This window comes from Pristiophorus japonicus, chromosome 15 (assembly GCF_044704955.1).
Source record: "Pristiophorus japonicus isolate sPriJap1 chromosome 15, sPriJap1.hap1, whole genome shotgun sequence".
In the NCBI taxonomy this organism is placed as follows: Eukaryota; Metazoa; Chordata; class Chondrichthyes; family Pristiophoridae; genus Pristiophorus; species Pristiophorus japonicus.
Genome location: NC_091991.1, coordinates 137,148,608 through 137,172,544, shown reverse-complemented (window position 1 = coordinate 137,172,544; position 23,937 = coordinate 137,148,608). Strand labels below are relative to the sequence as shown.

The following is a 23,937-nucleotide window of genomic DNA, read 5'->3' as shown; positions in this document are numbered from 1 at the left end:
TCTGAAATTGTTGAACTCGATGTTGAGTCCAGAAGGCTGTAAAGTGACTAAACGAAAGATGAGGTGCTGTTCCTCGAGCTTGTGTTGCGCTTCATTGGAACAGTGTAGGAGGCCAAGGATGGAGATATCGGAGTGGAGCGGGGAATTAAAGTGACAGGCGACCAGAAGCTCAGGGTTATCTTTACGGACTGAATGGAGGTGTTCTGCAAAGTGGTCACCCAATCTGCGTTTTCTCTCCCCAATGTAGAGGAGACCACATTGTGAGCAGTGAATACAGTATACTAAATTGAAAGAAGTACAAGTAAAAGTCCACTGATTAAATCCCAAATCCATGCCTGTCTTTCCCACAACAAATTTCTGCCCGCAGCGGCACTAATCAAAATGATTTATGACTGTGGTGCATCATCTTCCCCACCTTCTCTACAGCCTTTGCATGGTCAGCCACACCACCCTCCTTGTAGTGCAGCTCAGTGGGACTTTGCTAGTTTCCACTTTATCTATACAATTGTAGCCAGAGCACCTCCAGCAATGGTTTCTCTTCCCACCCCCACACCGTTGCTTCTGGAATCCTCCAAGGATCTATCCTTGGCCCCTCTTCTTCCTTATCTACATGTTGTCCTTTGGCGATATCAGCTGAAGACATGTGATGAACTTCCACTTGTATGTTTGCAACACCCAGTCCTATCTCTCCACCATGTCTCTCAGCCCCTCCACTGCATCTGTGTTGCCAGGATGCTTGGCCAACGTTCAGTCTTGGATAAGCTGTAATTTCCTTCAGTCAAACATTGGTAAGACTAAAAATATTGCCTTTGGCCACCACCACAAACTCCACAACCTTGGCACCAATTCCATCCCGCTCTCCAGCCATTATCTCAGGCTTAACCAGATTATTCAAAACTTAGATGTCCTATTTGACTCGTTGAGCTTCCAACCTCTTATCCTCTCCATCACAAAGACTGCCTGCTTCCACCTTTGTATCACTTGTCTTTGCCCTTACCTCAGCCCATTCGCCATCCTCATCCATGTTTATGTTACCTGAAAACTCAACTATTCCAATGCTTTCCTGGCTGGTTTCCACCCTCAATAAACTTCAGCTCATCCAAAACTCTGCTGCCCATATTCTTTCCCACATCAAGTCCCACATGCCCAACATCCCTCTCCTTGCCGTTCTCATACTTGTGTTTAAATCCCTTCATCGTTTTGTCCCACTCTATCTCTGTAACCTTCTCCAGCCCTATAACTCCACGCTCTCTGTTTCTCTGACTCTGGCTTCTTATGCTTTTCCATTTGTTTCTGCCCCACCATTGGCGACCGTAAATTCAATTACCTAAGCCCCTTGCTTGGGAGTTCCCTACCTAAACACTTCCTACTCACCACCGCCCTCTCCTCCTTTAAGACCCTTCTTAAAACCCACCTCTTTGATCAAGTTTTTGGTCACCCTTCCTAATATCTCCTTTGATTCAGCATCCATTTTTTCCTTACATCTTTGCAAATTGTCTTGGGATTTCTTTTCTGCATTAAAGGCAATAATAAATGCATGTTGTAGTTAATAGAAAAAACCTTAAACAATAAAGAAAACATGTACAGGAGGCAAATATCCAAAAAGGAAAGTTAGGTTAATGTTTTAGTTACAATGCTACATCAGAACCCGTTACCTGAAATATTAACCGATCTTTCTCTCTCAGTTGCTAAATAATGTCAATTTTTATTACAGAAGGAACAATATCCCTTTTGATAACATGGAACTGGTTAACATTGAGTTTCACAAGATTCTATTATAGTTAATAATGACCTGAACAATAGCTTCTTGTTTCTTTATAGCAAGAATTTAGTACTTTTAGAGGAAGTGACCTTTTCTGAATTAAGAAACCACTTCTGAGGAGAACAGAGTTACGAACAGCTGGAACATGGGCAGAAAAGCTAGTGGAGCCACAGCAAAGGATATCATGAGATCCCAAAACATTGAGTAATTCAAATATTTCATGTTGGTCCATTAAGAATGTGTACTGTGCTCAGAGCCACAAACATGTAATATAGTTTCAAGTAGAAATCAACACCACACTTGCATTGGAGACCTTAAATATTACAACAATATGATCTGGTGGTCTAGCTCATTGGTGTGTCAACAAGCGAGTTGCAAGATGTGAGTTTGTACCCACAGTTCCCAACATTAGCTTAACTGGGGAGGCCATTATAGTCAATCACCGACAAAGAGCGACCCGTTGCCAAATACTGTAAATCTAGAAGTTTGCATTGTCAAATACATTTTGCTATATTTGCACATTTAAATTTATTTCAAATCATTTCAGAAAAAAAGAACTTGCATTTATATGGCACTTTATCACATCCTCAGAATGTCCCAAAATGTTTTGCAACTGAAATGCAGTCACTGTAATTATTCAGGCAACCCTGGCAACCAAGTTGCACACAGCAAAGTCCCACAAAGAGCAAATGAATGCATCACCACTTAGTCTGTTTTTAGTGGTGTTGGCGGAGGGATAAATGTTTGCCATGACACTGGGAAAACTACTCTTCGTCAAATAGTGCCATAGGATCTTTTGCACCCACCTGAGCTGGCAGACATGGCCTTGGTTTAACATCTTTTCCAAAAGAAAATACCTCCAACAATGCAGCACTCCCTCCGTACAGCACTGAAGTGTCAGCCTAGATTATGTGCCCACATCCATACTGGGCTTGAAGACACAAAGATAATTTTGTGCACATGAGCTGGAATTCTCAGATTGCACTATATATTCTATGGGCTAATATTTTGTAATATACAGCAGCAACAGATAGCTGCCAGTAGGTAGTTTGTCTATTCCCATGACTGAGTAACATGACTGCATTTTTAAAAGGCTATTGTCACTGTTGTGTCCTTAGATGCTCTAACAATGACTCCACAAGGCAGTGTGTTGTACTTGAACTGTAGTGACCTTAGTCCTTTATTAGTTAACTCCAGAGTGAGGATCACGCCTGGTGGCCTGCCTTTTATACTAGGCCAGGCACACCTGTACAGGTAAGCTACAAGTCTCCCACTGCTGTGCCCTCTGGTGGCACACCTTGATATGGTACCAACAGGGGCCATGCAAGATACATGACATCACTCCCCCTGAACCCTCAGTGCACATAGTCTCTGCATTGCTTATGCTCTAGGTTTAGCTCTATGTGGGTTCTGTCTAGTAGACCTCTAACGGGCCGGCTCAACCTTGGGTGAGTAGTTGGTGCAGTAGCGTGCTGGTGGTGTGTGTGTGTGTGTGTGTGTGTGTGTGTGTGTGTGTGTGTGTGTGTGTGTGTGTGTGTGTGTTCCTGACCACTCCATTCTCCGCCCCCCCCTCCCACATTGGTGTACTGTAAGCAATGAGTAAGTGTGACCTTAGCTCCTTTAATTAGTCTCCAGGATACAGGTACTATGTGGGTGGCCTGCTTATATACAGTGCTCCCAAGGGATGCTGGGATCTTTTGGGACTCCAACAGGCAGGCCCTCTGGTGGTGGTTTGATACAGATTGCCAAGGGTTAAATACATAACATCACTCCCTTGTAAAGTCAATAGTACACTTATTTAAAGGGTGAGACGATCTGGGGCTTTTTGCTCCCTTGTCGATCATCTTGGTACAAGTGTGGGTGCAGGTGTGGGTGAGTTGATTGGTTCTTCACTGGGCAGCTGGGCAGCCGGCCTTGCCAGGCTGCTGGGGATGGTGAGTTTGGCTTCGTGGTCAACCATGATGTCAGTTGCCACTTGCGTGTGTGTTGGAGGGTCGAAGTTGGTGGTGTGTTCTTTGGCTTATTCCTAGCTGTTTGTGAACCGCAATTTGATTTGGTCCAAATGCTTTCTGCATGTTAGTCCATTGGCCAATTTGATCTGAAACACCCTACTCCCTTCTTTGGCTATGACCGTGCCAGCGAGCCATTTGGGACCATGTCCATAATTGAGTACAAACACAGGATCATTGATCTCAATATCGCGTGACAAATTTGCGCGATCATGGTACATATTTTGTTGATGCCGCCTGCCCTCGACGTGATCATGGAGATCAGGGTGGCCAAGAGAGAGCTTGGTTTTGAGCGCCCTTTTCATGAGCAGCTCGGCTGGGGGAACCCTGGTGAGCGAGTGGGGTCTGGTGCAGTAGCTGAGCAGAACTCGGGACAGTCGGGTCTGCAGGGAGCCTTCCGACACGTGTTTCAAGCTTTGCTTGATGGTCTGAACTGCCCGTTCTGCCTGGCCGTTAGATGCGGGTTTGAACGGGGCAGATGTGACGTGCTTGATCCCATTGTGGGTCATGAATTCCTTGAATTCATCACTGATGAAACACGGCCCATTGTCGCTGACTAGGACATCAGGCAGTCTAGGTGGCAAACATGGCTCGTAGGCTTTCGATGGTGGTGGTGGACGTGCTTACAGACATTATTACACCTTCAATCCATTTTGAATAAGCATCCACGACAACCAAGAACATTTGGCCTAGAAATGGGCCCGCAAAGTCAACGTGGATCCTCGACCACGGTTTGGAGGGCTACGACCACAAACTTAGCGGTGCCTCTCTTGGTGCATTAGCTCAGTTGAGAGCAAGTGTTGCACTGGCGCACGCATGACTCTAAATCTGAGTCGATTCCAGACCACCACACATGGGATCTGGCTATGGCTTTCATCATTACAATGCCTGGGTGGGTGATGTGTAGGTCACATATAAACGTTTCTCTGCCTTTCTTGGGCAAGACCACGCGATTACCCCACAACAGACAGTCTGCCTGCAAGGACATTTCGTCTTTGCGCCTGTGGAACGGCTTAATCTCTTCCTGCATCTCCATGGAGGACACAGTTTTTTTTAATCAGGACAGTAAAAGAGCCTGGCTGGTCCAGGTCCTGATCTGGCAGGCTGTAACGAGTGATTTTTCGCTTTCGAATGCATCCATCACCATGAGCAAGTTGCAGGCTGTGCCATTTCCACCCCGGTGGTGGGCAATGGTAGCTGACTGAGAGCATCAGCGCAGTTCTCTGTGCCCGGTCTGTGGCGGATTACATAGTTGTATGCCGACAGCGTGAGCGCCCATCTTTGGATGCGGGCAGAGGCATTGGTGTTAATTCCTTTGCTCTCTGAGAATAGCGATATAGGCGGCTTATGGTCAGTTTCAAGCTCAAACTTGAGATCAAACAAATACTGGTGCATTTTTTTCACCCCGTAAACGCACGCCAGAGCTTCTTTTTCAATCATGCTGTAGGCCCTTTCGGCCTTGGACAGACGCCTGGACGCATAAGCGACCGGTTGCAAAATTCCTGATTCGTTAGCCTGTTGTAACACACACCCGACCCTGTATGACGGCGCATTGCAAGCTGGCACTAATCATTTACATGGGTTATACAGAACAAGCAGTTTGTTTGAACATAACAGATTTCTGGCTTTCTCAAAGGCAACCTCTTGTGAATTCCCCCATACCCAGTCGCCTCCCTTGTGCAGTAGAACATGTAGGGGTTCTCGCAAGGTGCTTAACCCGGGTAGGAAATTACCGAAATAGTTGAGGGGTCCCAGGAACGACCGCAGCTCCGTCACGTTCTGTGGTCTTGGCGCGTTCTTGATGGCCTCCGTCTTGGCGTCGGTGGGTCTGATGCTGTCTGCTGCGATTCTTCTTCCCAAGAACTCGACCTCTGGCGCCAGGAAAACACACTTCGAGCGTTTCAACCCGAGTCCCACACAATCTAGCCGACTTAGAATCTCTTTCAGATTCTTCAAGTGTTTGATGGTGTCCCGACCTGTGACCAGTATGCCATCCTGGAAAACCACGGTGCGAGGAACTGACTTTAGTAGGCTTTCCATGTTCTGTTGGAAAATTGCTGCGGCCAACCGAATCCCGAATGGGTATCTGTTATAGATGAACAGACCATTGTGCGTGTTGATGCAGGTGAGGCCTTTCGAAGATTCCTCCAGCTCCTGAGTCATGTAGGCCGAGGTCGGGTCCAACTTGGTGAAAGTCTTTCCTCCAGCCAGGGTCATAAATAGGTCGTCTGCCTTGGGTAGCGGGTATTGGTCCTGGAGCGAAAAACGGTTAATCGTTACTTTATAGTCCCCACAAAATCTGACCGCGCCGTCACCTTTGAGTACCGGGACAATCGAACTCACCCACTCATTGAATTCCACCGACGCGATGATGCTTCTTGCTGCAGCCTGTCCAGCTCAATTTCCACTTTCTCTCGCATCATATACGGTACCGCTCGTGCCTTGTGGTGGTGTACCGGGAATCAAATGGATCTGTATTTTTGCCCCCAAGAAACTTCCAATGCCTGGTTCGAACAACGATGGAAATCTACTCAGAACCTGGGCACATGAGGCGTCGTCGACAGATGAAAGCGCTCGGATGTCGTCCCAGTTCCAGCGGATTTTTCCCAGACAGCTTCTGCCGAAAATTGTGGGGCCATCCCCTGACACGATCCATAATGGGAGTTCGTGCACTGCTCCATCATAGGAGACTTTGACTTCTGCAATTACAGGGATCAGTTCTTTGGTGCAAGTTCTTAGCTTGGTGTGAATGGGCCTGAGCTTGGGCCTGTGTGCCTTGTTGCACCACAGCCCGAAGGCCTTTTTGCTCATTATAGACTGACTCGCACCCGTATCCAGTTCCATAGATACTGGAATTCCATTCAGTTCAACTTTTAACATTATTGGTGGACAGTTCATGGTGAAGATGTGTACCCCGTACACTTCAGCCTCCTTGGTTCGAGTCTCTAGTTCAGCCTGATCCACTGTGGATCGATCTTCCTCTGCAACTGGTGGTTTGCAGGGTTTGCAGCTCACCTGCACATTCGCTGGAGGTGTCCCATTGTTCTGCAACCGTTGCACGCATAGTGCTTGAAGCGGCATTGATGGGCCTGATGATCACCTCCACAATGCCAACAAGGTGTTAACTGCCTCACATTAATGATTGATGACGGACTCTGGGTCATCTGAGGTCATGCAGCAGCCGGCGTGTACGTTCTGCCATGTACATTCCTGCTCGAAAACGACGTTACTTTGTACACAGTACTGGCTGAAACCTCTTTATGCTGCGAAATTTGTTTGGTGTTATCGCTGGTGGACATAAATGCCTAGGCTATCGTTATGGCTTTGCAGATTCGGTGTTTCAACAGTCAATAGTTTGCGAAGGATTACCTCATGGCCAATGCCTAGCACAAAAAAGTCTCTCAGCATTTGTTTAAGGAATCCATCAAATTCGCAATGTCCTGCGAGGCGCCTTGGTTCGGCGACGTAGCTCGCCACTTCCTGGCCCTCCGACCGTTGACACGTGTAGAACCGATACCTCACCATCAAAACGCTTTCCTTAGGATTTAGGTGCTCCCAGACCAGCGTACACAATTCTTCAGATTTGGTTGTTGGTTCTACCGGAGCTAGAAGATTTTTCATGAGGCCATAGGTTGTTGCCCCACAGATGGTAAGGAGGATCGCCCTTCGTTTGGCAGCATTCTCGTCCCCTTCCAGCTCGTTGGCCACGAAGTATTGGTCGAGTCTCTCCACAAAGGCCTCCCAATCGTCCCCCTCTGAGAACTTCTCCAGGATACCAACTGTTCTTTGCATTTTCACGTGGTTGTTCATTATCTTGTCGCCAATTGTTACGCTCATAATAAAGGATGAAACTGAGTACTGTAAGCAATGAGTAAGTGTGACCGTAGCTCCTTTAATTAGACTCCAGAGTGCAGGTACTGCATGGGTGGCCTGCTTATATACAGTGCTCCCAAGGGATGCTGGGATCCCTTGGGACTCCAACAGGTAGGCCCTCTGGTGGTGATGTGATGCAGGTTGCCAAAGGTTAAATACATAACAGGTGTGGCGAGGGCTCCTGGCATTCATGTACAAGTTCAGGTAAGTGGGTTTTGCATGCTTTTTTTTTGTTGAGTGTTTCAGTGGTGCGACAAGAGCGTTGGGTGCCTTGTCGATGCGGTGACCAGTGCGTAAAGACAAGCAAGTTCCGGAGCTGCTGGGGCGTCCCTGCAGTCCTGTGGCGGTTCAGTGCCCGGTGCTGGCAGTGGGAGGCCAGTTAGCTCGGGTAGCCTGCTCTCGGGGCTGTCGCTGTGGTTCCTAGCGTCAGACAGGTTCACAGATATCTGTGACCCTCCCGTCCTTTCTTTACGCCCTGGGTTCCAGCTGCTCCCTGAGGAGCTGTCGTCTAGCTGTGCAAAGGGAACCACTGACTCGCTGGCCTGAGCGTCGCTTCGTTTGAGATCCTGACTGGTGCATGTTGCCTCTGGGGAGACAATGGCGGGTGACCCGACATCTAGGGGTATGGCCTTAGTGCCGTTTGCTCCTTCAGGCTCCTGCCCATTAGTGCCTTTGGTTGCCTGAGAGGTGGAGCCAACCCAGGGCATGGTATCACCACCGGTGTCTTTGCCCTGCGGAGGTCACTTGCTTAGCAGCTCGTGTGTGTTGGCTGCTTGTGGCCACACTTCATGGTGCCTGACTCTGGTCCCCGGGACGCAGGCTACAGCATTGGGTAGCCTGCTGGACCTGTGTGCACACAATGGGTGTCTGCCCCCTGCATTGGCTACGTGCAATGGGAATCCTGCATCGCACAGCTTTTACTTACTTTTAATGGACACTCTAGGGATCCGATCGCGATCCCGTGACTTTTCCTCGCTGGTTGCATATGCACAGTTCAAATCATCAATTACACGTTGTACTTAATCACACGACTTTTCCTCGCTGGTTGCATGTATACAATTCCGATTATCGGTTACACATTTAACATGGTCAGTTACACACTTTACTTAATCCATTACACTTTTAGTCTCTAGCGTACAATTCTTGTTACATTGCTTAATTGTGTGGAACTGTCCCTTTAATTGTAGTGGGTTGCAGGCCTCCTTTAAGAGAGCCTTGCTTGCTTTACCCCAATCCGCTTCTCAATTTGGTGCCACGTGTTGCTCCATCAGCGCTGCACCCTCGTGGTCTGGCCGCAGCCATCTTTGTCTACAGCGCATTGCCTCGTGGTGCGGGCACCATCTTTGCTTCATCCATGATGTCGACTGCGGTGATCCTCTTCTCCCCGGGTTCTGCCTCCGCAGTAGGGAGGTCGCTGCTGGATCCGATTTTCTCCCGCCTGAGTCCTGCCACTGGAGCCTGGAAGATGTGTTCGGGTCGTCTCAGCTGGATCATCTCCACGCAGTCGTGCTGAGCGGTCTGTGTCTCGGGTGCCGTGCTGGTCAGCTCATCGATGCTGGGTCCACTCTCAGATAAGGGCTTGCTTTGCCTCTGAGCGCAGAGGGCTTCGATCGCTGGAGGGGTGAAATCTTCCCACTTCCACTGGATCTTCTCCATCCACCTTCTGCCGAGCAGCATTGGTCCATCACCTGCAACAATCCACAGCGCCATAATGCGGTACCTTTACATTCACACCACCAACGACTGGGTTGATTTAATTGGTGTAGGTGTGCAGCTTTGCCTGAACCGGGGCCAACTCGGGTCGTTCAGCCGGATTATCCCATAGCCTCTGAAAGGCTCCTTGATTCATCACTGACTGGCTCGCCCCTGTGTCCACTTCCATGAAGACTGGACTTCCCTCTATCTCGACTTCCATCTTCAGCGGGGAGCACTCGTTGGTGCAGGTAAACATACCGTGTACCTCCCTGTGGGACTGGGCTGCCTCTTTGCCTATGGATTTATAATCCACACTGGATTCATGGCCATCTGTGGACTCCTCATCTACACAGCGAGTCCTATTTCTCTTACACATTCGCTGGAAGTGGCCTTTTGTGCCGCAGCCTGTACACATAGTCTTTAAAATGGCACTGGTGAGCCCTGTGATTCCCTCCGCAACGCCAGCATGGTGCTACTCGATTAGCCCCCCTCGGCGGACTCTGAGTTAAGGGACTCAGGGGCCTGTTCTCTCTTCCGAGAGGATTTGCGCTCTACAGTCAAGCTCCTGAACGGCGCCACTCAGGACTCAAACTCGGCAGGTACTGTGCACAGGTGGTGAGACATCTGTCTAGAGCCGCAGGTCGAGGTCATGAAAGACTGGCTCACAGATGGCCTTCTGCAGTGTGACTGTAGAATCCGCCGACAGTAGCTTGTGAAGAAGGCCCACATGGCCAATTCCAATGACGAAAATGTCCTGCAGCACTTCGTTAAGGTGGGTGCCAAACCCGCACGGTGCCTCCAGCCTTCTGAGGTTTGCGGCGTACTTCGCGACTTCCTGGCCTTCGGGCTGTTGGTGGGTATAGAACTGGTGTCTGGTTATGAGGATGCGCTCCTTGGGCTTGAGTTGCTCCTGGATCAGGGTTACGAGCTCCTTGTACGACTTGGCCGTTGTCTTCGCTGGTGCCAGCAAGTCCCTGATGAGGCCATAGACATTGGGCCCACAACTGGTTAGCAGGATAGCGCGTCGCTTATCAGCCAATGTGGCCGGGTCGTCTCATGCCAGGCCATTTGCTGTGAAAAAGTATTCTAGCCTCTCCACAAAGGCGCCCCAATCATCACCATCGGCGAACTGCTGCAACGCACCAAGCGTAGCCGGAAGTTCATAATCTCGTCACCAGTTGTTGTGTCCTTAGATGCTCTAACAATGACGCCACGAGGCAGTGTGTTGTACTTGAACTGTGATGACCGTAGTCCTTTATTAGTTAACTCCAGAGTGAGGAGCACACCTGGTGGCCTGCCTTTTATATTAGGTCAGGCACACCTGTACAGGTAAGCTACAAGTCTCCCACTGCTGTGCCCTCTGGTGGCACACCTTAATATGGTGCCAACAGGGACCATGTAAGATACATGACTATCACATTTTTGGGTAGACTCAACTCATAAAACAGTCAGGAGGCATGAACTCAGGTGTCACTCTGCCAGATTACTGGCTGCAACAGGTTTGTGATGAAGATAATCTGCTACAATGCAAATTTGTACAAAGCAATTTACTTATTTTAGATTTTACTAAAACTAAGGCAGAAATAAGTAACAGCCACACAATCAGTGGTGAAGTGCCCATTTTAGAAGTGGGTATTATTGTATAGGCAACCTCTCCAGGAAATGTTGATGGTTAACTTTGGTGCATTTTTCAACATTTTGAAGTAGACTTTATGGCCCTGAAATTCCATGGGGTTCTCCTGGTCTCCTGCTGTGACTTCACTGGTGGATTGACGAAACCCCCAGCAATCCCAAAGAGTTTATTCTGTTTCCCTGTTTCTGTTGGTCCACCACTGAAGTTATAGTGGGAGACTGGGAGAACCCGTGCGGAATTTCAAGGCCAATACATTTATCTATAATGCACTTCCTGTCTACGAAACCTTACCTTCTGTTTTCACATTTTGTTACACTTTTGTGTCAACTCTCTAAATTGCTTGGAATGAAAGCTGCCTATATAAAGTTGTTATGCTGCTTTCTGTCTTTCGTGGCGCTATACCACTAAGTTTTGCATCTTCCAGCTCCTCAGCGTGTACTTCAGAGACATGCATAAATTCCAACCAACCTCCACTTCTTTGCTTCCCAAATAGCTGTACATGTTGCTATTTAACTATATATCTATTATATTCCGTCACAAAACATTCCATCACAAAATAAATTGAAAACTCCTGTTGGGTTCCTCAAAGAGAAACCAATTTAAAAACTGTTGACATTTACCTGTGGTGTCTGTGCTTGCTTTGGGAGTCTCATGTGGGGCATGCGGACACTGTGGCCCGCCCAACGGAGCTAGTCGAGTGTGGTCAGTGCTTTGATGCTGGGGATGTTGGTCTGTTCGAGAACACTGACGTTGGTGCGTCTGTCCTCCCAGTGGATTTGCAGGATCTTGCGGAGGCAGCGCTGGTGGTACTTCTCCAGCGCTTTGAGGTGTCCACTGTATATGGTCCACGTCTCAGCTATATAGGAGGGCGGGTATCACTACTGCCCTGTAGACCATAAGCTACATGGCAAACGAGTCCCAGGTGGGCAGAGGAAACGTTTCAAGGACACCCTCAAAGCCTCCTTGATAAGTGCAACATCCCCACCGGTACCTGGGAATCCCTGGTCCAAGAGCGCCCTAAGTGGAGAAAGAGCACCTGGGAGGGCGCTGAGCACCTCAAGTCTCATCGGCGAGAGTATGCAGAAACCAAACGCAGACAGTGGAAGGAGCGTACGGAAAACCAGACTACCCACCTGCCCTTTCCTTCAACCTGTCTGTCCCACCTGTGACAGAGACTGTAATTCCCGTATTGGATTATACAATCACCTGTAAACTCACTTTTAGAGTGGAAGCAAGTCGTCCGCGATTTCGAGGGACTGCCTATGATGATGATGATGATGGTGACTGCAATTGGCCGATTGTCATGTTAAATGTGTCACAGTGATAGTCATGAAAAGCAAGAGATTTTATCAAGAATGAACGGTGTTAATTTTCCAGCAGTCCTGCACTGGGCAATTGTTCAAAACAACAGGCAATGTAATAAAGCTTAAATACCTTCTTTCTAACCTCACAAAGTTTAGATGGACATTTAGGTAAATGCATAAGCATAGTCTCACGATGTTCGGTCTTCTCCCCCCTCCCAACAGCTCTTGTAGACAGTCCTCAGACTGGGTTTTGGTATTCTTAACGTGTACCATCCCTTAGGGATGGTAGTCCTGCTAGCCAATTAATGCAGAGAAATATGGTCTACCATGCAAAAATAGCCACACCAATGGTTTCAATTATTGTGAATGCTTATTGCTTAATCAAACCAATATCTGTATATCTAAGTCAGGTTTTATTAGTACAAGTAGGGTGATATTCTTACTAATGTAATGCAGTAAAATGTTCTCTGCAGCTTTTTTATACACTTTTTCTCCCTAATTGTTTTGGCAATGCACTGCTTATAGTTCCACTTGGCTGATCACTGCGAGATGGCACAATTCGAACTGTAAGCAGTGCAGGTTATCCAGCCCATGGCGCTAACTAAGACAGGAGGGAGAAGGCTATGTGGGTGTATAGTGCTAACTTTCTGGGAATCAGAGGTCAGAATTCATTACCAGCACACCTGCAGTCATCTGTTCAATAAAGAACATGCTCTTTAACTCCAATATGTTATGTTGCTAAGTTAATTTCTTGTCCCCCATCTGCAAAAAGTGCTGGTGAAGGTGTTTGGTGCAGCTGACAACTCCCTTCTGCAAGAATCGCTACTGGCTCCAAATTCACAACTGTAACACGTCAAAATTATTACACATGGCCTTTGAAGAAACAAAATAGAAACTATTATACCTACTAAATACGTAATAATGTTTGCTAATGAAGGAAATAGGGGTTATGTTATTGAAGAGCTTCTTTGCCATTATGAATATGGACAATCCCAAATATTGGCCCTGAAATTCCGGTTTGGCCTTCCTGCGGGCATTTTAGAGAAAAAATATGCACCTACCTTAAGCTAGTGCCCACGTTGGACCTTCCGACGCTGTGACCTCCTTCGACTGCGATTCGCAGCGCGTGCACGTCGACGCGTGCGCAGGCCTCGAGCTGGAGTCACATGACTCGGTGCAGCCAATCAGGTAAAGTATCATAGTAATAGAAGTTCCGCAGGGTCCTAAACTCCTATTACTATGATTGTGAAAGAGCCCAAAACACAGCCCCACTCAACACACTAATAAAAAATAGAAAATAATTACACTACATTCATTTAAATTAAAGTTATTAATGTCTTTTTAAAAAAAAAATCAGGAAATTATTTTTTTAAAGTTTTTTAAAATAAACTTACCATTGTGGGGAGGGTTTTAATGATATAAAAATAAAGTTATTAAAATATATTTTATGCTTGTGTTTTTTTCGCGCCTGTAAAAGTAGACTATGCGCCTGCTTTTTCAGGTGCATTGCGCGCTGGAAACCGGCATTTCCGATGCCTTCCTGGGTCTGTAGGAATTCCGTACAGACCTGGGGAGGCTGGAATTTCAGGGCCAATAGTATTTTACAGGAGTCACTGTGCAAGTCCCACCACTAGATGGCACTCAGTGATTGCAGTACAAGTAAAGCAAACTGGAGTCAATCTCAGGTTTAATAATAAATCCATGAATCCATCTACCAGTTTGAATAATATTATTTTTCATGTAAAAAGGAGCAATAGAGATTAGATAGAAGTTAACTGAAAACTGTATTCTGTTCTTTATTATACATGTATAATAAACTAGTTTGTTGGTTTACAATTTACCTCAATGAACTAGTATACTCATTAAGACCATCTTCCTGATGATAGGAGAAATGCATGTCAGGCACGTGCGAAGTCACAGTACCCAATATGTACATCATTACAACCCCCCAGATCTATTAGGGAGCAAAGGTAAACTGCTTATTGTAAAGGGCAAGGGGTCCCCTTACAGGAGAAGCCACGGTCACTGAATCCAAGTGACCATCGCAGACCCAAAACTCGATGGGGAATGGTGTGTCCGTGCTGTGGTCAGGGCATTAGTGGCAGTGCATTCATTCACACATTTTCTGGTGAGTTGCATTGATCACCATGGTGAAGAGCTTCTGGTATCTGCTGACCATAAGGCAAGGGGTTTAAAACCCATGCTCATCAGTTGTCTAATGATTAAAAAGTGGTTATCCTACTGGCGGGGGCAAAGGAGGTAAGCAAACGTCTTTTTGTGGTCAAGTTGTGGCTCCGAAATGGTGCCCGCTGATGGATGCGTGGAACCAAGTGAACCCTTTGCAGCAGAATTGGTAATCAAGGGCGCTTGTGAGGATTGATCAGCCAGCGTGGTTTAATAATAGAACCTGGAGACCTGTCACTAGGGTCTGAAATGCTTCAGATTACCCTTCAAGCCTAGTGAGTAGGGTGGTCCAGACTGGACAAGCAGCAAGATTACCAGTGCTTTCTGATGTTGGCTATGTGGCTTTTAGTGGTTAAGCTCCAGCAGTACCCTTGTGCAAATGTAGAAATCTTTAAGCCTTTAGAAGTCTCTGCCAAACTTGTGCCTAAAGTCTCTAGACTTGGAGTGTATCTAGACAGGGATAGAAGTGATACTCTATCACTAAACAAACAAAAACTACCTGTGTGGATTTCTTAGTAACTTAGTTTGTAGATTTAAACTTGGAAATGGGATTCCACGTGTATTAGACACCCAGCAGATGGGGGAAAAAATCAAGTGCTTTATTTCCTCAGTTACTGGTTTGGATTAGAAATAGGACATCATTCCAGTCTTGGCTAGTTACTGCTTCATAAGCGGGATCTGTAAGCAGGCAGGTCACTTTCAATTCCATGGAAGTGGCAGGTTATTTGAGTTGCTTTGTTGGGAGGATTGACTACATTTTTCACATCTAAAGTATAGCAGCATTAATGTTGAAGCAGAGTTTGCACCACTTACTGATCTTTCTGTAGTCATAGCAGTCTTGTGGAGCACTCTGGCTGCTTCCAGGACCTGCGCTAGGCCTCCTTAGTTGCAAAATTCATACAGATCAGCTACTTAGCAAGTGAACACCTCACACGCAGCACTGATAAGCTGCACATGGGCCTGGCGGTGCTCCAGTGAGGCCGAGGCCTTCTGCAGGGACGGTGTGGCTTCCTTTAAAGGGGAGGACCCAGTGCCGCCATGTTTTTTTTAAAAAATCAGCCGAATCCCATGTTGGCCCAACAATATGCCACTTACAGACAGCCTGGCACCCCCTCTTCAGTGCCAGGCCGCTGGCCCGGCTGAAACCCTCCCTGGTAGCCCAGTGGGCTGAAGATTTTAAATCGCAAAGTGAAGGGGAGAGCCGTGGTGACGTGACACCGTGACGACCTCATCGCGATGGTCACTCCGCTCCGTACCCACCGTCCGCCCCTCAGTTGCTGCCACTGCCGGAGTTGCCGCCCCTCAAGTGTTGTCACCGCCCCCATTAAGACCGATGTCCGGATCTAAACAAAAAAAAACAAAGAGTGGAACTTTGCTCAAGAGGCGACCTGAGCCAGAGTTGCGGTAAAAACCATTCAAATGCGGTGTGTGCGCGCCCCGTTTCGGGCTGAGGGCAATTTCGACCCCTTCAGGCTGGGAGATGGGGGGGGCAGGGGGGGGGCTCCACAGCACTGCACCTGTAAGGGGTCCAAACTGTTTGTACACAATATTATAAACTGGTGCAAACTGTAAAAGGTCTGATTCAGAACAAAAAAGGAACACAGACCATGGGGGTCAAACTTTGGAGGCGGTAACTGAGGTGAGGCGGGAGTCCCTGTGCCCGGCGTGGAAGAGACGAAATTGGGGTTACCACCCCGAGAGGAAGTGGGGTGCAATGTCGGGAGCTCCGCCTCCTCTCGGGTGCGGGACTGGGGCGATAAGCGTGCAAATTTTCCAGCGATGCACGGCATCTCCGTGTGGTGCAGGGCCCTCTCCTCCTGTTAAAGGGGGGGGGGGGGGCAGCTGCGAGCTTTGCAGTGGGGCGAGGGGCCTCCACTAGGCCACCAGGGATGCTGGATGCTGTGGCCGCAGCCTGGCACAGAAACGGACCCCGCGAAATAGACAACGAAAGGCTGGACTGGTGAAGCCAGGAAAAAAAAAAATGGCACCTTGTATCTCGCCTTTCTTTTTCGCCCCCCTGAGCAGAGTGCGGCCTGGGTCGTGCCCTGTGAGGTTGGCGCTGACATCGCCCGCGGTGGCCTTATGGAGCGCGACCCAATTTATGCCGCGGGGCGAAAATGGGTCGCTGTGCACGGCGATGACATCATCATCGCTGGTGCTGCGGCCCAGGGCACAACCTGCAGGGGCGGGGCACTGCTGGTTTGCGTCTCCGCTAACTCCCACACAATTTCGCAGGAGGCGGTAGCATCCCCACCCCCACGAAATTGTTTGCGCCCCGGCGGCACTAACGGGAGACGAAAACAATGCAAATTTCCCTCCCCACCCCCAATTATTTTCCTTCAAAGTACTGACATTTTTTCTAGTGAGATATTGATTTCACTTCATTGAAAATCTTTATTATCAACCAGAATGTTTACAAAACAAATACATACACAGGATATCAAAATACACAAGTACAACACACATCGACTGCATATTCTAGCCCCTCCCCTACTTTAACTGACACTGCCCTAAAGGTAAATGACATTCCCCATTCACTTTGCGTTTAGTTATATTTTTAAAAAGCTTTCCTGAGGAGGCTACGTGTGTTATCACTTTCTTGCCCCCAAATATTTAATCCCAAAATCAGTTTAACAAAATCTAAATTGTTTTAGCATTTCAACATTGACCACCCAGGGAATGTTTCTCCATGAGGGTACAATCAGGTGAGGTGGTGTTTCAACTGATGAACCAAATAACATTTCCTGCAGTCCAGAAGATCAAAGCCCACAGAATCCAGAGGGATAATCAGGCTGCTCCACCATATATTTAGCTTTATTGTACCCCATATTATAAAAATCCGATCTATCCTGTATAACTGTATAAAACACTAGTTAGGCCACAGCTAAAGTACTGCATGCAGTTCTGGTCACCACATTACAGGAAAGATGTGTTTGCACTAGAGAGATTTAGAGCGGAGATTTACAAGGATGTTGCCTGGACTGGAGAATATTAGCTATGGGGAAAGATTGGATAGACTGGGTTTGTTTTCTTTGGAACTGAGGAGGCTGTGGGGAGACCTTATTGAGGTGTATAAAATTATGAAGGGCCTAGATAGAGTGGATAGGAAGGACCTATTTCCCTTAGCAGAAGGGTCAACAAACAGGGGGCATAGATTTAAAGTAATTGATTGGAGGTTTGGAGGGGATTTGAGAGGAAATTTCTTCACCCACAGGAACTCACTGCGTGAAAAGGTGGTAGAGGGAGAAACCCTCATCATATATAAAAAGTACTTGGATGTGCACTTAAAGTTCTGTAACCTACAGGGCTACAGACCAAGAGCTGGAAAGTGAGATTAGGCTGGATAGCTTTTTAAATCGGCCGGTGCAGGCACAATGGGCCGAAATGGCCTCCTTCCGTGCTGTAAATTTCTATGATTCTATCCATTTGAAACAGCTTTCAGAGTGTAAGAGGAAACAAGTCCAAGATACTCATTTTAAGCCTCACCCACATAGGAGGCTGCAGAAAAGTCCTCAATCCTGCTGGAAAAGTCAATTATATTAAATCTCATTGCTTAACGCCATAGCAGAATCAACTTCTGATCCAAATTTCATATAATCAAGCATTGAATTGGGAGGTTACTCCAGTTACCCAGGACTCCAACCCCACAGTGACCTGGCACTGGAGTGGTCTAGCAAGCAAAAGAGAGCGTCTGCAGATATTTTACGATAGAAAGAAATATCAAAGGGATATTTCATGGAGTTAAACCTTAGGAAGATTCACATTACCTTTTATAAAGAACTTATGTAAAAGTTGCTAATAGTTCCAATAACAGCATAAAAACCACAGGTAGAGAGATGAATCCAATTGATAAAACACCTTCCTGAAGCCCAGCCTCCTTGGGGTACAATGTCAATAAACAAAGTCTATCCAGTCACAGGCAAAGCTCCAAAAACCTACAGCTCATTAACACACGCAGACCCATAAAATAACACCTTGCCTAATCATACTTAGCTACTGAAATATATTAGTTTGGTTTATAGTCTTTATCCACACATAAACATAGCCTTTAAAAGGTTGTCTTCCTGATGAAAATAACAAGGTGAAAGAACAATCTCTGCAGCAATATGCGAGTTCTGGACAGTCCCCTTTGTTTAACATTTTTTTGTCCTTCTCTAATGAATCAGAAACATTTGAAAAAATTAGGCACTAGTTGCAGTCAAACTTCATTACAGCAAACTAGTAAGGACTAGCAAAGCTGGAGCCCTCTCTGGGATAAATACATAAAGCGTTCCTGCTGATAGTAACAAAAGAATTACAAACCTCTTGTAACAGATTTTTTTAAAATAAAGCTCTGCTATTTTTTTTTAACAATTGTACAAGCTTTAATGTAATTAAATATGTTGACAGCTCAGCTTTAAAACAATGTCTGCATTGGGCGCAGGATTTCTGCATTTACCAGCTGCTGGTAATGAAAGCACAGACGAGACCATTAAAATCCACTCTGAATGTCACCTTCTAGTTTTCCTCTGTGCTGCATTATCCATATACGAAGAGTGAATGAACTCCCAGAGCTGTTTGGCATTGTTGGCATTCCCTACAATTTCCGCTAATTGTTCCTGGGAGACTGTCACGAGTTCAGCAATGCTTTTCACGTGGTTCATCAATGCCCGGCAGTTTTTAGCATTCACTCCAGGCATTTTCAGCAAGAAGTCCTGTGGACCTGGATTGTATCTGTCCGACTCAGAAACCATTTCAGAATCGGCCGTGACAGCCATGGCAGTAGATGCATCAGGTTCGGGACGGTTTTGTTTCAGCTCCTCAAACAATTCAGCAGAGACATGTGGGGAGGGGCACCAGAGAATACGCAGCTTGGGAAAGTGAAGAGTCAACAGGGTGAGTTTAGATGTAACGTCATTAATGGAAATCTCTTGGTATACAGATCCTTTGGAATTCAGGGAAAAGGGCTTGTTGGGGTCAAATTCAATCAAAAGAACTGGCCGCTTATAGTACCGTGACATGGAGATGCACTGAGTGTACAGACGACCATTGTTCAAAGAGCCAATCAGATCACTTACACTCTTGCGTTCAACACAGATATCAGGAGTCAGAATGTAGTCGCCAACCTCCAAGGTGACTGGCTCAATGTCGATGCCACGCCGATGTATCAGGGAAGGAAGCGCACTGCGGAACTCCCGTATATCCACTATAATGCGATGCTGCTCTTTCTTCTGACCCTGGCCACCTACACAAAGAAAGAGGAGAGAATCCAGCAATTTTGACTTCCATGATTTAAAAAAAAATCTTTAATTGTCACTGTACATATGCCTAAATTTGCTTCTGTGTAGTTCCGTCAAATTTAATTTAATTTAAAAAAAAAACAATTTCCCCCTCTTACAATACACACCATTTCCTTGGCTGGGCAAGATAGCAGGAAGAGACCAGGCAATGTGCTCTCAGATTTCTGCTAGTATAATTCTTGTCTAGCCGATAAGGTGGTACAGCCCTCCATTTTTCTCTCCTACTTTGCATAGAAGCCTTTGGCATCTCTTCCAGTAGCATTATTAAGATTAGGAATTTGCCATTTGACAACAAACCTGCCCCTAACAACTGTACGGCACAACACAACACACTGGGGTATGTGTGCCCTGTGCCACTGGGACCTCCTAGCGCAATCATACAATGCCACATGGAACTCGGGGCCACATGGACTACAAAAGGCCAATAAGAGGGGCAGAGTCCTACTTATGAAAGAATTAGATTGGTTTTCTTTTAACAGCACAATGTTCGAATAACTGCTCATGTTATCTGGCAAGGCACTAAACTGCCACCAGGTTGTGACATTAGAAAAAATGTCAGGAACGGGCGAGAAGCACATTCCATTACTGATTATAAAAGAATGAATAGTTTAAAAAAATTATTTCTCAATATATGGGCATCACTGGCAAGGCTGGCATTTATTGCTCATCTCTAGTTGCCTTTGATAAAGTGGCGGTGGACATTCTTCTTGAACTGTTGTAGTCTGCCTGGTGATGTTATTCACGCAATGTTGTTAGGTAGGGAGTTCCAGGATTTTAACCCAGCAACAATGAAGAAACAGCGATATATGTCCAAGTCAGGATGGTATGCGACTTGGAGGTAGTGGTGTTCCCAGGCACCTGCTGCCTTGGTCCTTCTGGGTGGTGGAGATAGTGGGTTTGGGAGGCACTACCGAAGAAACCTTGGCATGTTGCATCTTGTAGATCATATAGACTCGTCTCAGGTGACCACCCAGGATGTTGATAGTGGGAGTTTCAGCGATGGTAATGCCATTGGTGGTTATACTCTCTCTTGTCGGAAATGTTCATTGGCTGACACTTGTGTGGGAGATGTTCATTGGCTGACTTGTGTGGTATGAATGTTACTTGCCACTTAACAGCCTAAGCCTGGATGTTATTCGGGTCTTGCTGCATATGGGCATGGACTGCTTCATTATCTGAGGAATTGCGAATAGAGCTGAACACTGAGATTATCAGTGAACAGCCCCACTTCTGACCTTATGATGGAGGAAATGATCCTGATTACTACCCTTTCTGAACATCTTCAAAAAAGAAAATAAAGAGCTCACTGAGTTTACACAAACCTGCTTTCCGCGTATCTGTAGCAGCAGTCGGTGGGGCAATATCTCGTGCAAGATCTAGGTTCGAGTCATCTCTTCCCTCTCTCTCCTCAGGAATAACCATTACTGCCTTCTCCCTAAAAGATTTCACGGTAGAAATTTGTAATAATTAGAATAATTCTCATCAAGTAAAAAAAAAAGTGTCTTTACTCATTATTGTAAAGACATTTTTTTTAAATCAACTGCATTCGTCAGTTAAGACCGGGGCAGATTCAACAAATCGCATTTACTTGAAGCCAACAGCAGAACAGTAAAGAATCTAAGGTTCCATTGAGGGGCTTTAAAAAAAAGCAAAAATTCTAGATACAGTATGTGTAAATCATAGAGACAAATAAATATGATAAAAAGGAATTTCACATAAAGACTTATTTATAGTTTCCAATAAAGGCTCATCGAAAGCCTGCAAGAAAATGCATTGAGGATTTGCCTGCATAAGCTGAGAAATCTACAGGAAAACCCAGAAAGCTGAAAGTAGACAAGATCCAGCCTTCCTTCTGGTTGTAGGGAGTGAAGTTGTAGGAAACGGAAATAGCTTTCAGATTTTTATTAGAAAATCATTCAAGCTGATGCAATTTTCCCAATGGTAATGTTGCTGAATTTGACTATTCACTTCCACCTGGAGCTGTTCATGAGGGATGCTGATATTTTTACCAAATTAACTGTGAGGTTTTCTCTGTCAATCTTTTATTTTTGTTGAGTTTTTTGGCAATTAAATGAAATGGATTAAATAGTTTAATGAAAGCTACATCGGAGTCATTCTCGCAAAAATCAGGAGCAAATCAGTCATCGGCCCCTTTTTATTTAATTTAATTTTATAAAGTGTTTTGTTCACACCAGCGACTCTATTGAAGCTGCATTTCTGTTCATTTACCTTATCAAATTCTCAAAGGCAGTCTTCTCCTTTCTCAGATTGGTCAGGTATCGCTGCTCTTCTGTCGAGCCTCCATATATTAGGAAATAAACCCTGAAAGAAAGAAATTAAATGGAGCATTAGCCCTTCAGGCACCACATATGCTTAATGATTCATGTTCAAACATGTACACAACTGCTGCTTAGGTTATGTAAAAGGCGGAATATTTAAGTTAAATTGGCTTGTCACTCCCTTTGACTCAGCTGTGTTACTCCCACTGTAAGTGTTCGCATTGCCTCATTAACTTTGTGCAAAATTGAAATGATGATACTGATGGAAATAAAATTGATCACCAGGCTGCTGGAAAGAAAAACATTTTCCAATTTATTCACATGAATGAGAGTGGGAGAGAAGGAAGCCGCACACAAACAGATATTCCAAAAAGCCCAACAATTTCATAGAATTTGCAGCACAGAAACAGGCCATTCGGCCCATCTAGTCTATGCTGTTGCTTATGCTCCACACGAGCCTCCTCCCACCTTACCTCATCTACATATCCTCCTATTCCTTTCTCCCTCATGTGTTTATCTAGCTTCCTCTTAAAGGCATCTATGCTACTCCCTGTGGTAGCAAGTTCTACATTCTATTCACGCTCTGGGTAAAAAAATGTTCAGCATTAGGAACAGAAGATGGTACAGAAAGTACAGAACAATGAAAACTGTCCACAAAACACTGAATAAGATGACAGCAGGTCAAGGGTAGGGGCGGGTGGGGAGTGAGGGGTGGTGGTAGATGCCAAATAGTTTCAAGTTGGACAATTTAAAAAAAAATTATATAACCCTATATAATTCACTTTCACCCCCCCCCCCATGCTGGACCATTTCAGCACGAATCATAAACCAATGGGAAGAGTCAGAACTATAGAAATTAATAAATCAATCTGGATCAATGGGATCCACTGAGATTGGAGCACTGAATTAGATACAGGTGGAGAACAGTTGGAAGGAATTTTGAATTGCAGTTACAAATGACATGCATAATCTATGGAACTAGTCCTGTGGCACCAAGTAATTTATGCCCCTTATTAAAGCTTTAAATTTTCCATGTATATTGAATGAATGCAGTGAGCTGCTACAGTAGTACGGTCCCAATTATTTATTGCTGGGCTGCATTACCACTAGCACAATTTAGCTATAAAAACCCCATCTCAGACTCAGTGTTTGCTGACAATTACAAGTGAACATGGGACTGCTGTAGAGCAAATAATGCCCAAGTCAAGCTTCCTGGTAATTGGACTCCCACATTTATTTTGCTGCAAGATAACAAACACGTTGAAGAGTTGTGCGGCAATGAAGATAACAGGTGTGTGATGCTCCTAGTCATTTCTGGAGTCCCAGGAGAAAATTCATTCTAGTGATGGTGAATGATCATTGATGGTTGTGAAAGTGTAAAGTTGGCTGCACAATGGCATTCTGGTGGCACTGTTCTGATGTCCCGACATATTGCTGGACGGATGTGAAGTACATACACATGGCAGTGGTTTGGCAGGGGAGGGGTGTGTGTGTGGAAAAAATAATGATTAAAAATAGAATGGGAAGGTGATTGGAGTCACTCTCCTAAAGCTCATCACCAACTACCATACAATGGGAGCAGGCTCTTGCCTGTTTTCTCAATCAGCGAACAGAGATATGGACCACATCCGTCAACCTCTAGATCATTTAATTTAAAAACACTGTATAGTAATTTTGCACAATATATAAAATATGGTGTGAGAAAGTAGTGTTTTCTCTTTACACTATCATACCATAAGAAAACCGTACATTTTTCACCGCACCCATTTATTCCAATGAGACAAATAACAATTCAACTGAAAGCAGATGCAGAACTAATGAGTAAACTGAATAAAAAAAGATTCAAAATTACTTAGGACTCCAGTGGATTTCAAGATATGGTACAATATGGTTCAAATCACAACATGGCAAGTTGTGAA

At 45.7% G+C, this 23,937-nt stretch overlaps 1 protein-coding gene across 1 annotated transcript in view; it reads right to left on the bottom strand.

Annotated features, from left to right (window-relative positions):
• Positions 1–16,830: 16,830 nt before the first annotated feature.
• Positions 16,831–23,937, bottom strand: part of ercc4 (excision repair cross-complementation group 4) — a 52,259-nt gene continuing 45,152 nt past the window's right edge. The window contains exons 9-11 of the mRNA XM_070900956.1: positions 21,969–22,061; positions 21,062–21,174; positions 16,831–19,684 (exon numbers count right to left, since the gene is read on the bottom strand). Coding sequence (XP_070757057.1) covers positions 18,951–19,684; positions 21,062–21,174; positions 21,969–22,061 — 940 coding nt within the window. The 3' untranslated portion in view covers positions 16,831–18,950. The remainder of the gene's footprint in view (positions 19,685–21,061; positions 21,175–21,968; positions 22,062–23,937) is intronic.